Source organism: Rhinatrema bivittatum, chromosome 5, assembly GCF_901001135.1.
Source record: "Rhinatrema bivittatum chromosome 5, aRhiBiv1.1, whole genome shotgun sequence".
Lineage (NCBI taxonomy): Eukaryota > Metazoa > Chordata > Amphibia > Gymnophiona > Rhinatrematidae > Rhinatrema > Rhinatrema bivittatum.
In genome coordinates, this window is record NC_042619.1 from 220,564,520 (window position 1) to 220,585,804 (window position 21,285).

At 48.3% G+C, this 21,285-nt stretch overlaps 1 protein-coding gene across 5 annotated transcripts in view; it reads right to left on the reverse strand.

Annotated features, from left to right (window-relative positions):
• Positions 1-21,285, reverse strand: part of CTPS2 (CTP synthase 2) — a 428,947-nt gene that overhangs the window by 167,630 nt on the left and 240,032 nt on the right. For all 5 annotated transcript variants that reach the window (XM_029603286.1, XM_029603284.1, XM_029603287.1 and 2 more), the window contains one exon: positions 13,704-13,747. In XM_029603286.1, coding sequence (XP_029459146.1) covers positions 13,704-13,747 — 44 coding nt within the window. The remainder of the gene's footprint in view (positions 1-13,703; positions 13,748-21,285) is intronic.

The following is a 21,285-nucleotide window of genomic DNA, read 5'->3' on the forward strand; positions in this document are numbered from 1 at the left end:
CCATCAAATGCTGGGCCATTCCAGGAATGGCCTGGCGGGCAGATGCCTCTGCCAGGTCCATGGACTTGGCAATCTCTTATGCTCAGGCTTGTGAACCCTTGGACCGACGGGAGGATGGTATACCTTAGGAGGTGGATCCTTAGGCTCTCCCGTCGGGTGGTGAGGCGGAACAGAGGATGTGACCTGCTGACCCTCGGCACTGAAGACTGAGGTGACCGTGGAGGCAGAGGAAGTTGTGACGTCGAAGAAGCCAATTGTGTCTTCGCCACTGGAAGCCCGCTGTCCCCCCGGGAGGAGCCCGTAGGGACCCGGGCCGCTGGAACTTAGGTGGACCTTTGAGAGGTCAAGGAGTCGTGAGGTTGGTGCAAGGGCCAACTGGAGCTTCACCCCTGGAAGCCTGCGGTCCCCTCAGGAGGAGCCTGTAGGAACCCGGGCTGCTGGGACTTAGGTGGGCCCTTGGATACGATGGTCCAGAAGAAGTCCAAGGTCAAGTGCCAGAGGGTCGTCACTTACCAGTCCGATGTCACGCACCAAGGGATCGCCGCTTGCCAGTCCGAAGTCACACACCAGGAATCACCGCTTGCCAGTGCGAAGTCACACACCAAGAATCACCGCTTGCCAATCCGAAGTCAGGAACCAAGGAATCAATGAGATGAGACAGGAACCAGGAAACAAGGATCCGAAGCACAAGAAGACTCACCAAAGCAAGCAGACCTGACCAACCACGGAAGTTGCCAAGTCAAGGAATGAGCAGAGGAAGTCTCCTTATATACTTCCTCTGCTCTGGTTCATTAGAAACAGGTGCAGGCACTTAAAGGGACAAGGTGCCTTTAAATCCTGTGAGGAGGCGCGGCCTCGCGCCTAAGATGGTGGCGGCCATCTTGGATTTCATCCGCGGAGGAAAAGCTGCCCGATGCTGCGAGGGAGGAGCAGGGACGGCTCCCAGCCCGGCGGCCACCCCGGGGGCCTGCGCCGGTGCGCGGGAATGATGGGGACTGGACTCTAGCAGCTTCCCCCGATGCTGCCGAGGCGGGTCGCTGTCACGAGTTCAGGTAGGGGGCCACTGCCGTCCGCGGCCACAGAACACAACACATATATAGAGTTTTAGACTGAGCCTTATAAAGAGCCTCCCTCTCTCTCTCTCATGTGCATGTAGAGTATTTTATAACCTACACATATAGTTTATGACAGTGGTTTTCAACCTTTTTTCGGCCGGGACACACCTGACAGATGGTTCTCACATGCATGACACACTGAGTGCAGAGCAGAACTAGGGCATTACCCTGTACAACTCGCCATACGAAAAAGATATTCTGATTCTGACGACACCTCAGTAAAAGCAAAACAAACTCCATTTACTACCAGGCACAATAGTCCTTCTTAGGAAAAGACCACCTTCCCTCCAATTTTCTACAAGATCTCTTCAACTAGCAAAGTTCACTGGAATATCACAGAGTACATTTATTGATTAAATGACCTATTTTTTTGTGGGAACAATCTCATCAAAAGCTGAAGAGAGCAAGTTCCTTTCCATGAGTTAACACATTCTTCCAGAATAATTACCAACACTGAGAATCAAACTAACATCAACTGTATGTTGCTGTATAAGATAAGATCGCTTTTGTATCATGCTTTTGGGAGCTCTGTTAGAAATATAAACAGAGTCCTAGAATATTTCTTTATGGACAAACAGATCTAAGCATTTCAAAACGATGTGACAGAAGACCCAGGTTTGATTCCTGGATGTGGCTTTCGATGCCTGGACTGGCTGAAGCAGGGGATGATGTGGCAGCAGTGTTCATAGCCTTTGGAAAGGAAGGTGAAGAGAGAGAGAGTGAGTCTCTATCACTCAATGGGGCAGCTAAAGACTAGAACTAGGATGCATTCATACCAGGATTTAGAGGGTATCACAGTCCATGGCTCTCAGCCAGGGACAATAACTGCAATGGCTGGGCTAAGTTGAGAGCAGCACCGGTTTTTGGGTACATCAAGCAAAGCAGTCACACAGGATGCCATGTGACAAGGGCCTGGGGTCACCAATACCACTGTTCCCTTTTGTGCATGCATGTGCGACTAAGCAGGGTTTCTTAAGCAACTGCAACCATCACACCTCAGGCCATGCAAATCCAGACCTGGCAGGAGAAGGAGGAGCAGAAGGAGCCCATGCTCCTGCCACCACCATTTCTTACCATCTTTTACTGCCCTGTGAACATCTCCAAAACTCAACAGGCAGAACTTCCTGTTTGCTGATTTCATGCTGATTTCATGCGAGATCAGCATACAGGAAGTGCCAGCCCATGAGTATTGAATATGCTCTCAGGACCAGGACAGGTAGAAACGATGGCAGCAGCTCTGCTATTAAAAAGGTATAATACCTGGGGAGGAGGCAGGAGAATGGGCAGATACATTGATAGAAGAAGGGTGGGGAGGGGTGGGGCGGGATTTAAGGGAGAAGTTGGGAGAGAGGAAGGGAAGGGCAGGAGGTATATGCTGGGGATGGGGAAGAGGACTGGGGATGGGGATTTAAGACAGGGGAGTGGATGCTGGAGATGGAGGTAGTAAGAGGCAGGAATAAGATACTGAGGATGAGGGAGCTTTAAGAGGCAGGAAGACGATGGGGGCCAAGAAGCAGGGGAAGATGCTGGGAAAGAGAGTAAGAGATAGGCGAGAGCATGCTGGTGGTAACAGGCAAGGGAGAGAAAGATGGAGAAGGTGATAAGGAGGTGGGGAGACAAGGGGTGGATGCTGGGGAGAGGGTAATAAGGAGGTGGGGAGGCTGATGCTAAGGGAGGAGGAAAACTGCCCCTGCTGCTCACTTGTAGAGAAAATTTGCATGTACCCCTGCCCCTGTTAATCCATGCCATGGACTAAGGGACAGGGATCGGGGGGAGCACCATCGATGATTTTCAGCCTGGGTGCCATTTGCCCGAGAGCCAGCCATAATTGGGGGGAGGTTTATAAAATAGGAGAATTCTTCGGGTAATTAAGGATGAAGGCTCATGATGCTGTTGCACAGTAAATGCTGTTTTCGATTGAACCGCTGGCTCGCAGGCTTCACTTGCAAGCCAGCATACACATCCCAACCACGCTAGTGCTCGGACTCTGCTCTCGGGGCCACTGCCGCCTCGCCCTGTGCGGTGGGACACCATCCGAAGCTACTGCCATCTGTCTCCTTAGGTACGCAGGCGCCCAACCTGGCTACATTTAAAGGGCCCGCAGCGGGAAAAGGCTGTGGCGCCCTTGGATGATATCAACCTCTGCTGTCCTATAAAAGGGCTCCTCGGATGCTTCCTCTTCGCCTCAGCAATGGGTCAATTACCCTCCCAGTAGCGTGAGTTTCTGCTCCAGCCTTGCCTTCGCTGTCAGCCTGCCCACCCTTGCCTTTGTCTTCCAGCCTTCGCCTTCAGCCTGTCCAACCTTGCCTTTTCCTTCCCAGCCTGCCTACCCTCGGACTGATTCCTCATATTGACCATAGCCTGTGACCTCACCATCCTTGCTTGCTGCCTGCCTTGATCGTAGCCTGTGACCTGACAATCTTTGCTTGCCACCTGCTTTGTCCGTATGGGAGCTCCTCTTCAGCATTACACCCTAGACACTGCCACCTAAGACCTGCCAACTCCTGGGACCCAAAGGCTCAACCCAAGGGGAAAGGGGCTGGTAAAGGCAAAGCTCCAGCTCAGTCTCTGCTCTGCCAGTTGGTGGTGAGGACCTACAGGGGCCTTCCCTGTGGGTTGTGCCAACCTCACCCCAGCACAAGGGTCCACAAACCTAACAAGAATAAAATTGCTAGGCAAAAATACAACAAACAAGAACAAACCCCTCCCCCCTCCAATGCAAAATATTTTTCTTTGTGCTTACTTGAAAGTGTGCAGCACTACATTGAAGCACTACCTGCACAGTACGGCTATTGTCGGCTAAAAAAAAAAGTTAAGTATCTTGAACTGTTTCTTTAAATGCATCATAAAAACAACATTTTAAACATGGTCAAAAATAGAGTAATATCACCTGGAGCTATCCCCCAGGGTGAGCGCAGCGGCAGCACATGGGATGCACAATTAAAATTTGCACCAATACAAATAACCTGGGCTGCACATTGTCAGCATGGTAAACATGCTGCACGTGACAGAATGCCAAATGCTTTGTAACTTCCCCCCATATCAGTCCCAAGGTTGCTGCAGTACTTTTTCCCATGAAATATTTACATGTGACAGTATTACATATTCTGGCGAAAATGGCTCTAAATATTTCAAGATTTCATTCGTGCTCACACTTGGTATCCCTTCTCACCCTGTAACAATATTTGGCACTTGGTGTCACGATTTAGGACTTTATTTACCACACTAAACTGATACCGCTCTCTGCTATTTTTCCATGAGACAGAAAAATGCAATGTGGTAGTAGAAAAAACAGTAAAATGAAGAAAATCCCCCCAAAACCCTGTACATTACTGAGGCAATTGCATCAGGAGTCAAATCAGGCAACATGAGCAAGGACATGAGGCTTTTAATTAGGAAACATGCAGATAACAAGGGGCAAGTTTCCATACTGTACCAGAAATGGTCCAGTATGTGTGTTTGATGTGTGTTTACAGTGTGTGAGGGTTCTGGAATACGTTGGTTTCTAAGGGCTTATTTTGCCAGATGAAAGGATGCCAGGTTTAGCAGATAGCGCTGCCCCTTTTGCATGATCCAACACAGATACAATGCCCAGGCGGTGTGAAACTCCACAAGGTGTTGGGGTTAACAAAACAGACTCCCATTTCTCCAGGGCAGGCTGAGGCAGTCCCTCAATGGTTTGCACAGACTTGTTATTTCCAATATGCTAAAAAGAATCATAAGTCCACCAGGGTAAAAGCTGGACTGACTCAGCCTGTTCTGGGGAAATGCAGCCAGTTAGAAATCCCAGCTGTTTATGTGCAGACACAGCCAGATGTACTAAGCATTGTCTACTTATCGAAAGATTGCTGTGTCAGTCACCAGGACCCCTTTCAGTCATATTTTAAAAATGTCAGAATAACCATTGATTTTTCTAAATGAAAGCTGACAGTTGAATTCTTTGTGTAAAATATGGGAGAGATTAGGAAAAGGGGAGGGGAATAGACAGCTTCTCAACAAATTAGGCAGGATGCCTGCAAAGCAAGACAATTCCCCTTCTGGTTTCTGTGCCACCAACAGTCAGTTCAATTAACTCCCAATACCGTGCCATGTGCTGGAAATGAACAATTATCCAAAGCACTTTGGTGCCTCTATAGCACATCATATTCTGCCACTGCAAATATTCAGCCACCTCCTTTCCCAGATGAGACTTACTCACTGCTGCCGCTTGAACAAAAATATAATGTTCCCCAGAGAATAGAACTTTCTTCTGTTTAGTCCAGAGTGGATCTGTAAGCTATTATTAGCACTGTTTGAATCACACACTTTTGTGTATCAAAGGAAAATTGGTTCTTACTTGCTAATTTTCGTTCCTGTAGTACCAAAGATCAGTCCAGACTGCTGGGTTATGTCTCCCTTCCAGCAGATGGAGCCAGAGAAAAGCTGAAAAGCACCCCCTAGATATACCAGTGTGCCACCTGCGATCCTTCAGTATAATCAATATCAAAGCAGAATGAAGTAAATTTAATAACCATTGACTAGATCGAGGTCACGTGATGTGGTGTAGCTGAACGGACGTGTTCGCTTCAGCTCTGGGCACCATCCACTTCACTTTGCCCTTTACGTCCTTTTTTCGCCACCGGACCACGGCGCCAACGAGCTCTGCATAAAAGGTAGATGTCCATAGACAAATACATGCTTAAATCGACTGCCGCTATGCCCTTGAGAGGGGGAAAAAAGGAAAAGGAAAAGACCAGAGACGCTCCTGACAAAATGGCGCCGACTCCCGGTCGACAGACCCCCCCGCACGCAACGAACGACCTCACAAAGTCGCTGGTACACGTTCCCCCGAATGACTTAACTGAACAAATTACTACGGCGGTAGTGCTTGCTTTGGACTCCCGTTTCTCTGATTTAACTCAACAATTCCAGGACCTGAAACAAACACTGGCGGATCTCCCGCCAAGACTCGAGCAGGCTGAATCGCGTATTGTAACCCTGGAGGACGACCATCAGACTTTAATTCAGAAGATTGCTACGTTAGAAAAAACGGCCCGAGATACCACCCGAGAAATTAGATGATATGGAAAATAGGGCACGACGTAATAATATCCGGATTACTGCTTTACCTGAGTCCATCGAGGAGCATGGCCTACCTGCCTTTTTGGAAAAATGGCTGCCAACCGCACTAGACATTCCAGAACTGGAAGGGAAACTGGGTGTCGAAAGAGCGCACAGATTGGGGAGACGTAGAGAGAACGATCAAAGGCCACGGATTGTAATTGTACGTTTCCTGAACTGGGCTCAGAAGCAAAAACTAAATCAGGCCGCGAGGTTAAAAAAAGATCTCCAATATCAGGGCGTGCCGGTTCGTCTCTTCCAGCCCGCTCAGTACCGACCTTTTCAAGAGGAATATAAAATTTCAACTGCAATACCCCGCCACTCTTAAAATCTGGCACGCCGGCACGGCTCACCTTTTCAAGGATGTCTCCGCGGCCAAGTCTTTTGTGGACGGTTTCTCCGGGGACTGAGTCTTTCTCTACACCAGGCCCTGACCTGGGGAACCCTTTCTCGCGACATGCACCCAGGCTGTGATTGACCTGTCTCATCTGGTCAACTTTATTATTTTATACTTCACAGGAGTTTTGCAGTTTTGTTTCTGAGCCGTTCTGGTTTTTGAGCTCATGTCCGTACCTATATTATGCGGATCTATGAACGTCCCAGTGGGACGAATACATTGCCGAGAGCTTCACAGGGGACAGCGTTTCTTTATGGCGAGCTCTGATTTTTAAGAGTCTTCTCGCCCTGGAGACACCGCGCTGGTTGGCGGCGAACGCTCCGTCTTACCTGATAAATTTTTCCTGTTTGGACCTTACTGGTTTTTGAAGCCATGTGAATGCGCAGTTTGTTATATGGCTCCTGTTTCGCCCTTATATTATGTGAAGGGGCCCTGCAGACGCCCAGACTTGATTTTGACTTTGCTATGGCACTGAAAGCCGCCACGTGTTGAAAACCTGAGTATGTTATACCAGTGGGGACCCGGCCTGCTACCTTACTGCGCCTCGGAGTTTTGAATGGCTGGATAATTTTGGATACCACTCCGACAGGGTTGTTTTCTTGTCTTTTCTGAACAGGATGGTGACCGCCATATGGAGAAATGCCAACCATTGACTAGATCAAGGAAAAAACCTTCCCTATTTATTTATTTATCTATTTGTTTGTTTTTGTAAAACAATAACCAGTGAAAACTATGTATAAGTGCTCGTGCGAGACTTCGAAGACGCCAAAAACCTGAAATCCAAAACCACAAAACAAGCTGAGCCGACTCTCCTGGACAATATATCTCTGGGCGGGCGTCTGGACTGATCCAAACTGCTGTGATGTACCCAAGCTGCCCTAAATGGGGTGGGACCTCGAGAGTCCCACTCTAAGCACACTGCTGCCAAAGGAATCCACATCCGGAGCTCGGACATCCAAACGGTAATGCTTAGCAAACGTGTGCAAAGACTTCCAAGTAGCTGCCCTGCAGATTTCTTGAGGTGATACACATTGGCTCTCTGCCCACGACGCCACTTGTGATCTGACAGAATGAGCCTTAAGACCACCTGGCACTTGTCGCCCGTGACATATGTACGTTGAAGCAATAGCGTCCCTTTAGCCATCAGGCAATGGTAGTCTTAGAAGCCTTACACCCTTTCTTTGGACTGCTCCATAAGACAAAAAGATGATCAGACAGTCGAAAGGCATTACTCACCTCTAAATACCGCAGGAGAATCCGTCGTACGCCCAACTTCCTCATATCCTGGCCCTGAGGAGAGCTCTTATCCACCTCCGGAAAGGCTGGTAATACAACAGACTGGTTGACGTGGAACACCGAGACCACCTTTGGAAGAAAAGAAGGCACAGTCCGAAGCGAGACTCCAGAATCTGATATTCAAAAGAATGGTTCTCTACATGACAATGCCTGAAGTTCTGAAAAGCGTCTGGCCGAACAGATAGCCACGAGAAACACCGTTGTAAGAGTTAAATCCTTCAACGTGGCCCGCTTGACAGGCTCAAAAAGAGAACTGCAAAATCCACGAAGCAACAAATTCAAACTCCATGAACGACAAACTGCCCGCACCGGCGGGTGTAAATGTTTAGCTTCCCTCAAAAAACGAGCAACATCTGGATGTCCCGCGATGGAGGTACCCTCCATCTTACCAGGTAAGCAGCCTAACGCCGCCACCGGGATCCGGAGTGAACTGTATGCCAAACCTTTCTACAAGCTGTCCTGTAAGAAGGCAAGAATGTGTACTATCATGGCCTGCCATGGGGACACCTTCAACCCACTGCACCAAGAATCAAACACTTTCCACACCCGAACATAGGTGAGAGAAGTAGATGCCTTTCGTGCGCGCAGAAGGGTGGTAATCACCGCCTATGGATAGCCTTTCTTTCTCAAATTCCTTCTCTCATAAGCCAAGCCGCTAGACAAAAGCGAACCGCCTGATCGAAATATACTGGGCCCTGTCGCAGTGAATTCGGTAGGTGACCCAGACGCAAAGGGCCATCTACCGCTAGGTTGATCAGATCCGTGACCTACGGCCTTCTCGGCCAAGCCGAAGCCACGAGAGTAACCGGTCCCCGGTGGGATTCTATTCGCCTTAAAACCTTTCCTACCAACGGCCAAGGAGGAAACACGTAGAGGAGAATGTCAGGAGGCCATGGAAGAACCAGGGCATCCACCCCTTCTGATCTGTGCTCCCTTCTGTGACTGAAGAAACGAGCCGCTTTGGCATTCAGCCGAGTCGCTATCAAGTCCAGTCGATCGCCTCCTCGGACAGTTCCCAGTTGCCGGGATCTGGCCGCTGTCGGCTGAAGAAGTCCGCCTGGACGTTGTCTACTCCGGCTATATGAGTGTTAGTGATCACGCCGCCAGGGGGGCAGAGTTAGCAATCTGTTATAGATCACGCCGCCAGGGGGGCAGAGTTAGCAATCTGTTATGAATCTGCTAAGGAGTTTAGCAATCTGTTATGGATCACCTCCTCCAGAGGGGAGGAGTGAGTAATCTGATCAATGCTGCTCCCTCAAGGGGAGGAGCTAGCAATCTGTAATACTCCATAGGCGGGGTCAATGATCTGTTGTGGGTTAGCTCCCACAGTGTGGCAGTCTGTAAGATACCGCTCTAGTAGTGTAAGGAATAAACACTTAGTGGAAATTGGTGAATCCTTGGGCCGATGGCAGATGACAGCGCCCCCAGGAGGATATTCTGAGAGGGACCACTGGCTAGGCTGGAGTATGGAGACAAACACAGATAGTTCTTTATTAGACAGGAAGTAGAACCTCCAGAGGTGGCAGTAGTGAGTTGATGAGCTCGGCAGGGCTGAAATCCCTCAGATACTGGAACTGCGATCTCTGGGTTGCTGAGCTGTAGAGAGAGAGGTAGTGAGAAGACAGGATATGCCGGATACATAACCAGTAGTAGATGATACACTCACAACTGTAGATATCTGTAATGGCTTCTATGCAACAGAGAGTCTTCAGTATATTCAGGAACAGGAGCCGTAGGCGAGTACTGGTTCCTATATGCAGTCTGAAATAAGAACTCATAATATCTGTGTATGAGATGGCTTCTGAAATAGAAGAAAGTCTTTGGGGAGTTTTAGGAACAAAGGCCCTCATGCAGTGAGTACCGGTTCCTATCTGTAATCTATAATAGTAATGTACCAGATATAGGTATGCGATAGCTTCTGAGATAGAAGAGAGTCTATGAAGGGTTTTAGGAACATGGGCCCTCATGGAGCGAGTGCCGGTTCCTATCTGCAATATGAAATAGTAATGTACCAGAAATAGGTATGCGATAGCTTCTGAGATAGAAGACAGTCTATGAAGGGTTTTAGGAACATGGGCCCTCGTGGAGCGAGTCCCGGTTCCTATCTGCAATCTGCAATAGTAACTCACGATCTCCGTACCTGCGATAACGTCTTAGACAGAAGGGAGTCTTCAGAAATTAGGAACATAGGCCCTCGTGGAGCAAGTACCGATTCCTATCTGTAATAGAACTCACAGTGTTCATGTCTGCGATCGTTTCCAGGCAGTAAGGAGTCTTCTGAGCATTCAGGTACGTAGGCCTTCGAGGAGCGAGTACCGGATCCCATCTAGCAGTCTGAAATCAAGAAGAGAGAGCGGGACCTCCAAGGAGCGGGTACCCCTTGGTAAGTTTGTGGAGGCAGAGCAGCAGAGAAGTTTCCTCCTGGCTAACTCAATTCGAAGTAGCAAACAAAGACCTTTTAAGTTGGAAGCGGACGACGTCACTACGGGAGGACGCCCCAGAGGTTCGCGCCCTTGCCGGTACAAATTCTGGAGCGCGCGCATGCATGCGCCCTTACGCCATCAGGAACATGGTGGATCTGCGGCGTCAGGCCAGCCCGGGGATTCCGGGAAGAAGTGGCGAGGAGAAGCCGCGGCAGCATCTGTCCGTCAGAGCCGAAGGGAGTTGCCACAAAGGTAGAGAGGGTGGAGCGAGGGCGAGAACAGGCACGAACGCAACAATGAGATGCCACTATGCAGGTCAGATTGCATTCCACCAAGGCCATTAACTTGTCCGCCTCGGAGGCTACCGGCCGACTCTTTGTACCCCCTTGATGGTTTATGTAAGTCATGGTGGCCGCATTGTTGGATAGAATCCGCACCGCCCGGTGCTGGACAAACGGGAGAAATTGGTGCAGCGCTAGCTGAACCGCCCTGGTTTCCAATCAATTTATGGACCACTTGGCCTGCTGAGGTGTCCACTGACCTTGTGCCGAGCGGGACAAACAGACCGCCCCCCAACCGATCAGGCTGGCATCAGTTGTCACAATTAACCACTGGGAACTTTCCAGGTCCACACCATGAAGCAAGTGATCCGGGACCAATCACCCATCTAGGCTGGCCCTGGTCGGATCCAGTAACGGCAAGGGCAGGTAGAACTCTTCCGACTTGGGATCCCAACGGGAAAGCAACGCCCTCTGCAAAGGTCTCATATGAGCAAAAGCCCAAGGAACCAACTCCAGGGTAGATGCCATAGAACCAAGAACTTGTAAATAGTCCCACACCTTGGGCAAAGGAAGGACCAACAGACGTCAAACTTGAGCCAAAGATTCTCTCCAATACACGACTCGTCAGTTAGTTGTTCCTGTACCACTGGTCAGAGATCTGAGGCCCACAGCCATGCTATTCTGCGGGTGCCGATTCCCGCTGCATAGACCCGCGATGCCATCTTGAAAACATCATAGGTGGCGTGGACCTCATGTTTCCCGCACTCCAGACCCCTGTGCACCAGCAGCATGAGGGTGTCTTGCTGCTGTTGAAGCAGCTGCTCACCCACCTCCTGCACCTTCTTTCAGATGTCCCACGAATATTGGCTCATGAAGACTTGGTAAGCAGCAATGCGGGCAATAAGCATGGCGCCTTGGAACACCTTTCTCCGAAGAGCATCCACTGCTCTGTGGTCCTTCGTCGGGGGCACTGAGGAATGGGTCAAGAACCCTTGGCCCTCTTGAGAGCAGATTCGACCACAACTGACTGATGAGGCAGCTGATGCTTATTGAATCCGGCAGCCTCATGGATAAGGTAAATCCCGTCTGCCTTCTTATTAATGGGAGCCACTGTGAGTGGGTGTTCCCAAATCCTCAGCAGCAACTCCTTAAGGATTTTGTGTACTGGGACTGCCACAATCTCCTTAGGAGGCTCCACAAACTGAAGGATCTCAAGCATTTTGTGCCTGGCATCCTCCTCTGTCAAGAGCTGCAATGGGATGGCCTCTATCATTACCCTCACAAAATCTGTGAAGGTTAAGTCCTCAGGCGGAGACTTCAGTCGCTCATCCGGAGAAGAGTCTGATGGGAGACCATCGGCATTTCCACCAGCCTCAGCAGTTCTTCCTCCTTGGAGGAACCGGTGAAGACCACCATATCGGTGGTCGTCAGGCCCCAGTGTCATCCCAGGAACCTATGCCACCTGGGTCAGCAACATACCGATAAACAAATTGAGCTTTTCCAGAAGTGGTACAAGGATGGGCGGTACCAGCTTCGGTGCTGTCGATGGCACCAGACCGAAGCCCTGCAGCACCCGCTCCACTACCAGCTAAACTCGATGCTCCAGCTCGTTCTCAAATATTGCCGATGCAAACACAGACTGGGAGGAAGGAGGGGTGGCCAGATCTTCCTCGGACCAGCGAGGGAGATCAGCAACTGGCACCAGGACCTGTGGAGACCGTCATGGTCCTTGGGCATCGATGGAGGGTGGATGCTCCTCGCCACAGAGTCACTTTGGGGTTATCGCATCAAAAGCCGGTGCATCCCTGTGCCTAGCACAATGCATCAACGGGGACCGATGCCAAAGCTTCTTAGGCTTCCCTCGCTCCTCAGCCAAGTCCTCTTCCAGTGTCAAGGATGACGAACCCGGTGTCCTCGGCCCAGAGATCGATAATGTCAGTCTCCGGCGTCCCTATCTACTGGCAACCTCGACGGAACCGACTGTAACACCAATGTCAATGGTGAGGTGTCCACTGGTGCGGCTCCGAGGTCCTTCAATGCCGATGCCGCCAATGGTGATGCCGATGGCTCGGACTTCTTCGACCCGAAGAGCTGATCCACCTTGCTGAGTTGAAGCCAACATCCCTTCAGGGTCATCTGGACGCACAAGTGGCAACCCTGGATGTCATGCGATGTTCCCAGGCAGAGGATGCACACCTCATGTGGATCCTCTGCCCAGACGTGGCCATGACGGGGTGAAAGAAAAGGGCCGTAAGTTAAAATTGATGGCAGCGGGTGTCGATGGCCAGCAGGCACCGAGGCACTGCCACCAAGGGGAGATCAACTGTGAAAGGAAACTTACCCGAAACACCAAAAATCCAGACCTGGGACACTATGGGAAGGCATCTAGAGGGACTCAGCAACAAAGCAAGGAGAAAACCGTAAAAAATCGTGAAGAAAAAAGTTTTCCATAAGGCAAAAATCCAAAGTGAGCTCAATAACACTACAAGGCTTACAGCTCTACGGAAAAAAAGAGAAAGAAGAGGGACTCATATGGACGTGTGGTATAGGGCATGCTGGGCATGCTCAGTGTGTCTAGTCAAAGTTCTAGAAACGTTGACATACATTTTCTGCATCAGGACTCCATCTGATATCACCCCACGTGTGAGGACTACCATCCTCAGAGAACTGATAGACTCAACTGAAACATCTCTTTGATGGCAAGGTGGCGGGGGTGGAGATGAAAAATTGGATTCAGATGACAACCAGCATGGGCCCTGACTTTTACGGTCTGGGTATTGATACACAGACATAAGAGAAAAAGCATAGGATTGCTTCTACAGCCATGTCCATAAGCAAAACACATCAAACAGCATTGTTTGAATTTTCAAGAAGGCTCATCACACAATAAAAATATTGCTAGCAGTTAATTTTTCTGGGTTATCATAAGGCTTGGGGATAATTGCACAGAGAGGCAGTTGCTACCCTTAACAGAAACATGGGGGTAACCTGCACGGAGGGCGGATACTACCATAAGAAGCTTGCTGAGCAAACTGGATGGACCATTTGGTCTTTTTCTGCCGTCATTACAGAAGAAAATGTCAGTACTCACCACAGGACACTCTGTATTTGTTTCAAATTCTGTAGAATTTGCACCTAGAGAATAAAAAGAAGCCGTCAAATGCATCAACAGCCATCATAAATTAACTCTCAGGGACACTGACAGCCTTGGAATAATTAAAAATCTCAGGGCTATTTGTCCCCACTAATGTATTCATGGCATTTGTTTGGCCTTTTTGCTGTTTGCTGTTGGAGATTTATTTTTTAACCTTTGATGAGGGTTAATAAGGGTCTGCAGGGTCGTGGACAGCCGCATCTCGATGAAACCCATGTCAGATTTCCATTTTCTCAGCTATTGGATGAAATGCAATTTTGGTGTCACAAAAATTCTGTATAAAATGTACATTTTTAGAGATTAAACCAATATAAAATGTTTATCTATAATGTAGATATCTAATTTTATATTATGCATCTGTAAGTAATATTTGTAATAATAATAAAAAAAGAAAAATTAAAACAAAGAAAAATCAAGTCTTGTGGTTTGTCAGACAGTATCCTCTGACTATGCCATCTTTGGCTCATTTGAATTCTAACCTGAAAAAGAGGGTATTAGCTCCTGAAAGCTAGTCAAGAAAAGTATTAAGTTAGTCCAATAAAAACGTATCAACTGAGATATATATATATTTATACTTCATTATTTGTTAACCTTTTATTTCTGTGGATGTTCTTTTATGTCAGCTTTGGGAACTGTTTTGTCTATTTTAACTTCAAATGTCTTACATTCTTCGATAGTTCTGAATCTCCTTTTTAGAATCCTGATCATTAATGCAGTGGGTCTGGTCCTGAAAAACCCTGGATGGAGCTGTTGCCTTGCTCTTCTTTGGGATATTTAAGTACTTTAGGGTTTCTTTAGGTTTGTTCTTGTCTTTCACTTCTATCCTGCATTCAAGTGAACTACAGCAGCAACAACAAGTACTGTAATAGCCTACACACAAGGAAAAATCCCTCACAAGATGTCAGAGGTTTTATTGCCTTTGCATCTGATGCTAACTGACCAGTGATAACACAAGCACCCACACTTCCTCCTCAAACATATGGCTATTTCTACGAAAAGCTTATGAAAAATCTCAACCAGTTATCATGAAACCAATTAATTCAATCAGTTAACTAAAACAGCATACTGTAAGAATGTTTCGTAAAAATGTAACTAAAAATATTCAAAGATACAATGAATGCAATTTTTTTTTTACATTTATGCTTAAAAGTAAAGGCCGTTAAGAGAAAAATATTGTTTAATTATTTAATCTGCAGACCAATGCCACAGAATCACAGGAAAAAGACAGCTGAAAGGAACTTCAAGAGCCATGGAGTCCATCCCTCTGCTTCTAGGGATGATCCGCTGTGCCTCAACCATTCCAGACCGATGTCTGTCTAACCTGAAATTAAGAATGTCTAAAGGTGCTGAAGGGGAGAGGCAAGATGGCCGCATGGTAGAGGATGCTTTCAGCTGCTGCTATGTTCCTCATTTCCTATCTGTTCTTTACCTTACTATATCTCCTAAATGCAAAGGCTGAGTGAAAGCTTTCCCTTCAGAGCCCTCTTTCCTGTCAGGACAGCTGCTGATTACATCTTTTGCGTCCCAATCTTGAGCACCGCATGGATCAGAAGATTCTAGAGTGCCTCGCTGTGAGGGAGTGCGACATTCGCCTGCAGATCAAGTCTCCTTGAGCCCACTGGATGTTCGGCTACTGCCTGTGCAGAGATAGCAAATGTTGCTTACTTGTAACAGGTGTTCTCACAGAACAGCAGGATGTTAGTCCTCACATACGGGTGACATCACAGGATGGAGCCCAATCACGGAACACTTTTGTCAAAGTTTCTAGAACTTTGACTGGCACCTACTGGGCATGCCCAGCATGACACTAACCCTGCAGCCAGCAGGGGGTCCCCCTTTAGTCTTGTTTATAGCTACAGGAAGTGCCAAAAATTAAAATAATAAAACGTAACAAACCCAACACCGCGGGGTGGCGGGCGGGTTTCGTGTGGACTAACATCCTGCTGTCCTGTGAGAACACCTGTTATAGGTAAGCAACATTTGCTTTCTCACAAGACAAGCAGGATGGTAGTCCTCACATATGGGTGAGTACCGAGCTGAGGATGTCCGAGTATGCACCAAATGTACCCAAAGACGTGCAACAGGCACAACAACTGGGGTGAGATTTGGTAGAGGGCAGGCGGAAGGGTGTTGGTACATCAAGTTGCAAAAAGGTTGCGCAAGACAGATTGGCCGAAGATGGAATCTTGTCTTCCAGTCTTGTCTAAACAATAGTGGGCTGTGAAGGTATGAAGAGAACTCCAGGTAGCAGCCCTACAAATATCAGGAAGAGGCACCGAGTGTAGGTGCTCTACTGAAGTTGCCATGGCCTGACAGAGTGCGCTTTAACTCGGTCTTGAAGTGGAATGCCTGCTTGCTGATAGCAAAAGGATGTGCAGTCCGCTAACCAGGAGGAGAGAGTCTGCTTACCCACAGGCTGCCCCAATTTGATGGAATGGAAAGTGACAAACAATTGAGTGCTTTTCCTGTGGGCAGCTGTATGGTCTAGATAGAAAGCTAGAGCCCGTTTACAGTCAAGGGTATGCAGAGCCTGCTCTCCTGGACTGGAATGGAGCCTGGGCAAAAAAGGTAGGTAGTATAATGGATTGATTAAGATGAAACTCCGATAATACCTTAGACAAGAACTTAGGGTGAGTGTGGAGTACTGCCCGATCGTGCAGAAGTTTAGTGTAAGACGGATAGGTAACTAGGGCCTGTAACTCACTAACTCTGCGAGCAGATGTTATCGCCAAAAGAAGAATCACTTTCCATGTGAGATAGCGAAGATCACAGGATTGGAGAGGCTCGAATGGTGGTTTCATGAGCCAACCCAAAACCAGATTGAGGTCCCAAGAAGGGGCCGGAGGGCACAGTGGAGGTTTGAAGTGAAGCAAGCCCTTCAGAAATCGTGTTACCAGGGGTTGTACTGAAATAGGAACATCCCCGACACCTTCATGGAAGGTGGCCACCGCACTGACATGCATTCTGATGGAAGAAGTTTTTAGACCTGATTCTGACAAGTGCCAGAAATAGTCTAGAAACTTCGTGGTGGAACAGGTAAAAGGATCCAGGGATTGAGCAGAACCCCATGACTTAAACCTGTTCCATTTGTAAAGATAAGATTTTCTCGTGGAAGGCTTCCGTGAAGCAATCAGGACACGGGAAACTGGCTCCGAAAGGTTAAGTGGCTGAAGAATTAACCTTTCAACATCCAGGCCGTCAGGGACAAGGCCTGAAGATTGGGTGACGTAGGCACCCGTCGTTCTGAGTGATTAGAAGTGGGTCCTTTCCCAAGGGAATGTGCCTTCGAATGGAGAGGTCCTGAAGGATCAGGAACCACACTTGGCGTGGCCAGTGAGGTGCTTTCAGGATCATGGTTGCCTTGTCCTGACGTAGCTTCACGAGAGTCTTCGAGAGAAGTGGAAGTGGAGGGAATGCATATAGGAGACCGGTTGCCCATGAGAGGGAGAACGTGTCTCTTGGCTGTGAGTGTTGGCTGCGAGTGAGAGAGCAAAGGTTCTCTACTTTGCAGTTTTGAGGTGACGCAGAGAGGTCTATGTGAGGATAACCCCAACGTTGGAATATTGAGTCCGCTACTGTGGGGTTGAGAGACCACTCATGTGGCTAAAAGGTGCGACTCAGCTTGTCTGCCAACACATTGTTCACTCCCGGCAAGTAGGTGGCCTTGAGGTACATCAAGTGGGAGAGGGCCTCCGCCCATATCTGTGCAGCTTCCTGACACAGTAGGTAGGAGCCCGTCCCTCCCTGTTTGTTGATGTACCAAATGGCCACCTGGTTGTCCGTCTGAATCAGGATGACCTGGTTGGAAAGGCGATCCTGAAACACCCTGAGAGCATATCCGATTGCTCGCAGCACTAGGAAATTGATCTGGTGTTTGGCGTCCTCTGGAGACCAAATGTCTGCAAATTGGCGACATGAGATCCCCAGTCGAGGTTGGAAGCATCGGTGGTGAGAATTATTTGAGGGCCTGGAGCCTGGAAGGGTAGGCCTTGGAGGAGATTGATCTGATTTTTCCACCATGCTAGAGACTGACGAAGTGGGTCGGTGATGCGGACAATGGTCGATAGAGGTTGGAGGGACTGAATCCATTGTGACCTTAGAGTCCACTGATTGACTCTCATGGCCAAGCGGGCCATTGGGGTAACCTGTACTGAGGACGCCATGTGTCCCAGCAGGATGAGGAAGTGGCGTGCAGTTGAGCGGTGCTGAGACCGTAGCTGGTGTGCGAGAGAAATGAGAGTGAGAGCTCGCTGTCGAGGCAGAAATGCCTTTGCTTGAAAGGTGTCCAAGTCTGCCCCTATGAAGGACAAAGTTTGAGATGGGACTAAGCAGGATTTCTCGTAGTTGACAAGAAATCCTAGCGAAATCAGAGTGTGTAAGGTAAGATGCAGGGACGACAGAGCAGCTTGCTAAGTGGGAGCCCTGATCAACTAATCGTCTAGATAGGGGTAGACGTGAACACCTTGAATCCTAAGGCTCCCACGAGGCGGCCGCAGACGAGGGATTTAAATTAAAAAAAAAAAGACAGAGAACCGCGCTGCCCGGTAAGCCCTCCCCCGGAAGCCCCGACCGGCTCCCCTAAGCCCTTTAAAGGGCTCAGACGGCTCCAGGCGTTGCGCGCCTGGCGTCACGCGCCTAAGGAGCGCGACAAAGGGGCCCGCCCCTTTGTGCGCCCCTTCTTGCGCACCTGAACAAAAAACAAAGAAATAGAAAATTCTTACTCTGACTACGTCTAGACACCTCTTGAAACCAACAGACATAGAACCATAGCAACTCCATCTACTGCCCTCCCTTCAACGTGCATCCAGCCACTCAGCCACTCACCTCAGCGTGCTTCCAGCCACTCCAGCGGGCACCCAGCCACTCCAACATTCAGCCAGCCACTCCAGCATTCAGCCAGCCACTTCAGCATTCAGCCAGCCACTCCAGCAGACATCCAGCCACTCCAGCATTCAGCCAGCCACTCCAACATTCAGCCAGCCACTCCAGCATTCTTCCAGCCACTCCAGCGGACATCCAGCCACTCCAGCGGGCACCCAGCCACTCCAGCATTCAGCCAGCCACTCCAGCAGACATCCAGCCACTCCAGCGGACAGCCAGCCACTCCAGCACCTACTCTAACACAACCGCACCACAGATCATTCCGATCTCTTCTAGCAACAACATTGTCCTTACCAAACAGTCTCTAGAACTCATCTTAACCTCATCCAGAAACCCACACCTTGGCTGCCTAACTCACATACTATGATTCAAGCGTTTCCCATCCTCATTATCTATCATCCTTTCCTTAGCAGAGATAAACCACCGGTCCTCAATCATCAACGCTCAAAGAGATCATTGATCCCTATCATGACTTCTCCCCTTACTCAATTCCTGGGTCTCTCTCTAATTACCCTAACGCTTCTCAACTCCCAATCCCTCACAAAAAAATCACATATCCTCAACGACTACCTCCTGGACTCTCAACCTGCTATCTGCGCAATCACTGAAACATGGCTGCAAAACTCAGACACTGCCTTAATTAACCAATTGCCTCTACAAGAATATGACATATTCTCCTTACCCAGACAAAAAAAAAGAGGAGGAGGAATACTGCTAGCTGCAAAAAAAGAATTGAGAATATCTCAACAACCAGTGATCTCAACGACCAAACTTGAAATTGGGCTATTCAAATCGAACACGCTACAAATCTGTCTAATATATGCCCCCCCTGGGCTCCTAGAGTCTGACCCCTCCCCGCTCATCGAAATCGTCACCAAACACATCAACACAGACGCCCCTGCCATCATCTTAGGGGACTTCAACATTCATGCTGACTCTCCATCTCCTACCCCCAACTGTGAAGCCCTCCTATCCTCTTTCCAAGCCATGGGCTTTAAGCAAATTATAAATAAACCCACACATAAAGCTGGCCACACTCTGGACCTCATCTTCATAAATGAACCCATCTCGCCCAATACACCCCCCCCCCCACCTGTATCCCCCATCCCCTGATCAGATCACTCATTGATCACTACCGAACTATCAATAAAGAGAAAACAGACTCCCTGCATTCCCAAATCAACAATATGGTTCAGAAAACCATGCTCAATGGATGACCTTAGCTCAAACCTGGCCAAGGACCTACCCAATTTGGATCTCACCAACGCTGACACTGCTATAACATCATGGCTCAACATCACTCACTCAGTAGCTAACAAAATCTGCCCTTTGACTTCTAAAGAAATCAATCCAGCACTTTCAAATAAGAAACCTTGGTTCTCTACCACACTGAAAAATCTCAAACAAGACCTACAACACAAAGAGCAATGTTGGCGCAAAGACCCCTCACCCTCCCTTCTAGCCAACTATAAAACCGCTATGAGTACCTACAGGAACACCATATTACGCACAAAGAGAGATTTCTATGCCAAAAGAATACATAGCTACATGTACGATCCAAAACCACTATTTTCTTATGTATCAGCCCTCACCACACCAGTCCCACCAACCATCCCAGAAGAAGAAGCCCAAAACAAATCCACTGAATTGGCTCTATTCTTCGAGAAGAAAATTCACAACCTTCTGGCACCACTGAATAACTCAAACACCCAACCTCCACCCATCTACAAACCATCCCCTTCCACACACAAACCGCTTCTAGAATCATTTGAACCCACATCTTCCTTGGAAATTGAATCTCTAATCAAGAAAATGAAGCCATCGTCGCATCCATCTGATCAAATACCAACCAAACTCCTGCTTACAATCCCAAACACCTTAACCAAACCACTGGCAGACATCATAAATTGTTCCCTGACACAAGGATACGTTCCAGACTCTCTCAAAACCGCCTCTCTAAAACCTTTACTAAAGAAACCTAATCTGGATCCAACCAACCCTGCAAACTTTCGCCCCATAGCAAATCTTCCATTTATCGCCAAACTAATGGAAAAACTAATCAATAACCAACTCACAGACTACTTAGATTCCTACAACATTCTCTTTCCATCACAATACGGTTTCCGTAAACACTTAAACACGGAAACGCTCCTACTATCTTTAACTGACAACATCCTAATGGGCCTGGACAAAGGCCAATCCTACATTCTGGCCCTTCTCGACATCTCAGCAGCATTCGACACGGTAAACCATGCAATTCTCATCAATCGACTAATGGAAATCGGCATCACAGGCTTGGCGCTCAAATGGTTCGAATCCTTCCTCAATAATAGAAAATACAAGGTGAGAATAAATAACAAAGAATCCCAACCCATCCACTCCAACCATGGCGTCCCCCAAGGATCATCGCTAACCCCTACACTGTTTAATATTTATCTGTTACCTTTATGCCAGCATCTAGAGAGCCTAAACCTAACTCACTTTGTATATGCGGACGATGTACAGATCTTAATCCCTGTCACGGATCCCACCTCTAACTCCCTACACTTCTGGAATAACTGCCTCAGCTCCATCAATAGTCTACTCTCAAGTCTCAATCTAGTTCTTAACACCTCAAAAACAGAACTTCTATTCATCT